Raw genomic sequence first — 840 nt, 5'->3', positions numbered from 1 at the left:
TCAGGATTTGGGGTGAGCATAGCGAGAGGGCCAATCACAGAGGAAGAGGCCAGGCACACCCGGCACTCTGGTCCTAGCGTTGCTACGTGTGCGTCCGCACTGGAGAGTAGGTCTACTGGCACCGCTGGCTGTACGCTGATTGGCTGGTAGGCGCGGGGGAGCTCAGTCGTCCTTTGTAGGGGATGGAGTCCACTACAATACTCCCCTTCCCCTCCGGGCACGGCGGGAGGCTGGAGGTTGACAGGGTTGTGTCCCACAAGTGACACATAACGGGCAGGTGTACGTACCACTCGACCACTATGGGTGACGACTCCGTCTAGTGACACAAAACCTGTGGGAGAATCAGGGGGAGGAGGATTTTGGATTAGAGGAGGTTGTACAGGCAATGGTTGTTGTGCTCCTGTCACCTCAGGGGCAACGTCACTGGCTGGGCAGATTGGGTCACGGGTAGGGGCCATGGCAGCAACAGGGTCCACGACAACAGCAGGGTGCAGGACAGGAGCAGTGGGTACCTGAGGGTGGAAAAGGGGCGCCCAGAAATGTTGTGGGCAGGGTCTGGCTGGGTCAGGAGTCGGGGCCACGTCAGGAGGAGGGTCCATGACAGCAACAGGGTCGATGACGGCAGCAGGGTCCATGTCAGGAGAAGGGTACATAACAGCAACAGGGTCCACGCCGACAGCAGGGTCCACGTCAGGAGGAGGGTCCACTACAGGAGCAGTAGGTACCTGAGGGTGGAAATAGGATGCCAAGGAATGTCGTGGGCGGGGTCTGGCTGGGTCAGGAGGATGGTCCATGACAGCAACAGGGTCCAGGACGGCAGCAGGGTCCACGTCAGGAGGA

At 60.1% G+C, this 840-nt stretch overlaps 1 protein-coding gene across 1 annotated transcript; it reads right to left on the bottom strand.

Annotated features, from left to right (window-relative positions):
* Positions 1–287: 287 nt before the first annotated feature.
* Positions 288–635, bottom strand: LOC121878278 (lysine-rich arabinogalactan protein 19-like; the record flags this gene model as incomplete). Its single annotated transcript, XM_042384374.1, has 1 exon — positions 288–635. A coding segment is annotated over exon 1 (348 nt), but the record flags the coding sequence as incomplete, so codon positions are not given.
* Between the last annotated feature and the right edge of the window lie 205 nt (positions 636–840).

Source organism: Homarus americanus, unplaced genomic scaffold (assembly GCF_018991925.1).
Source record: "Homarus americanus isolate GMGI-L3 unplaced genomic scaffold, GMGI_Hamer_2.0 scaffold59996, whole genome shotgun sequence".
Taxonomy (NCBI): Eukaryota; Metazoa; Arthropoda; class Malacostraca; order Decapoda; family Nephropidae; genus Homarus; species Homarus americanus.
This window is presented reverse-complemented; position numbering and strand designations above follow the sequence as displayed.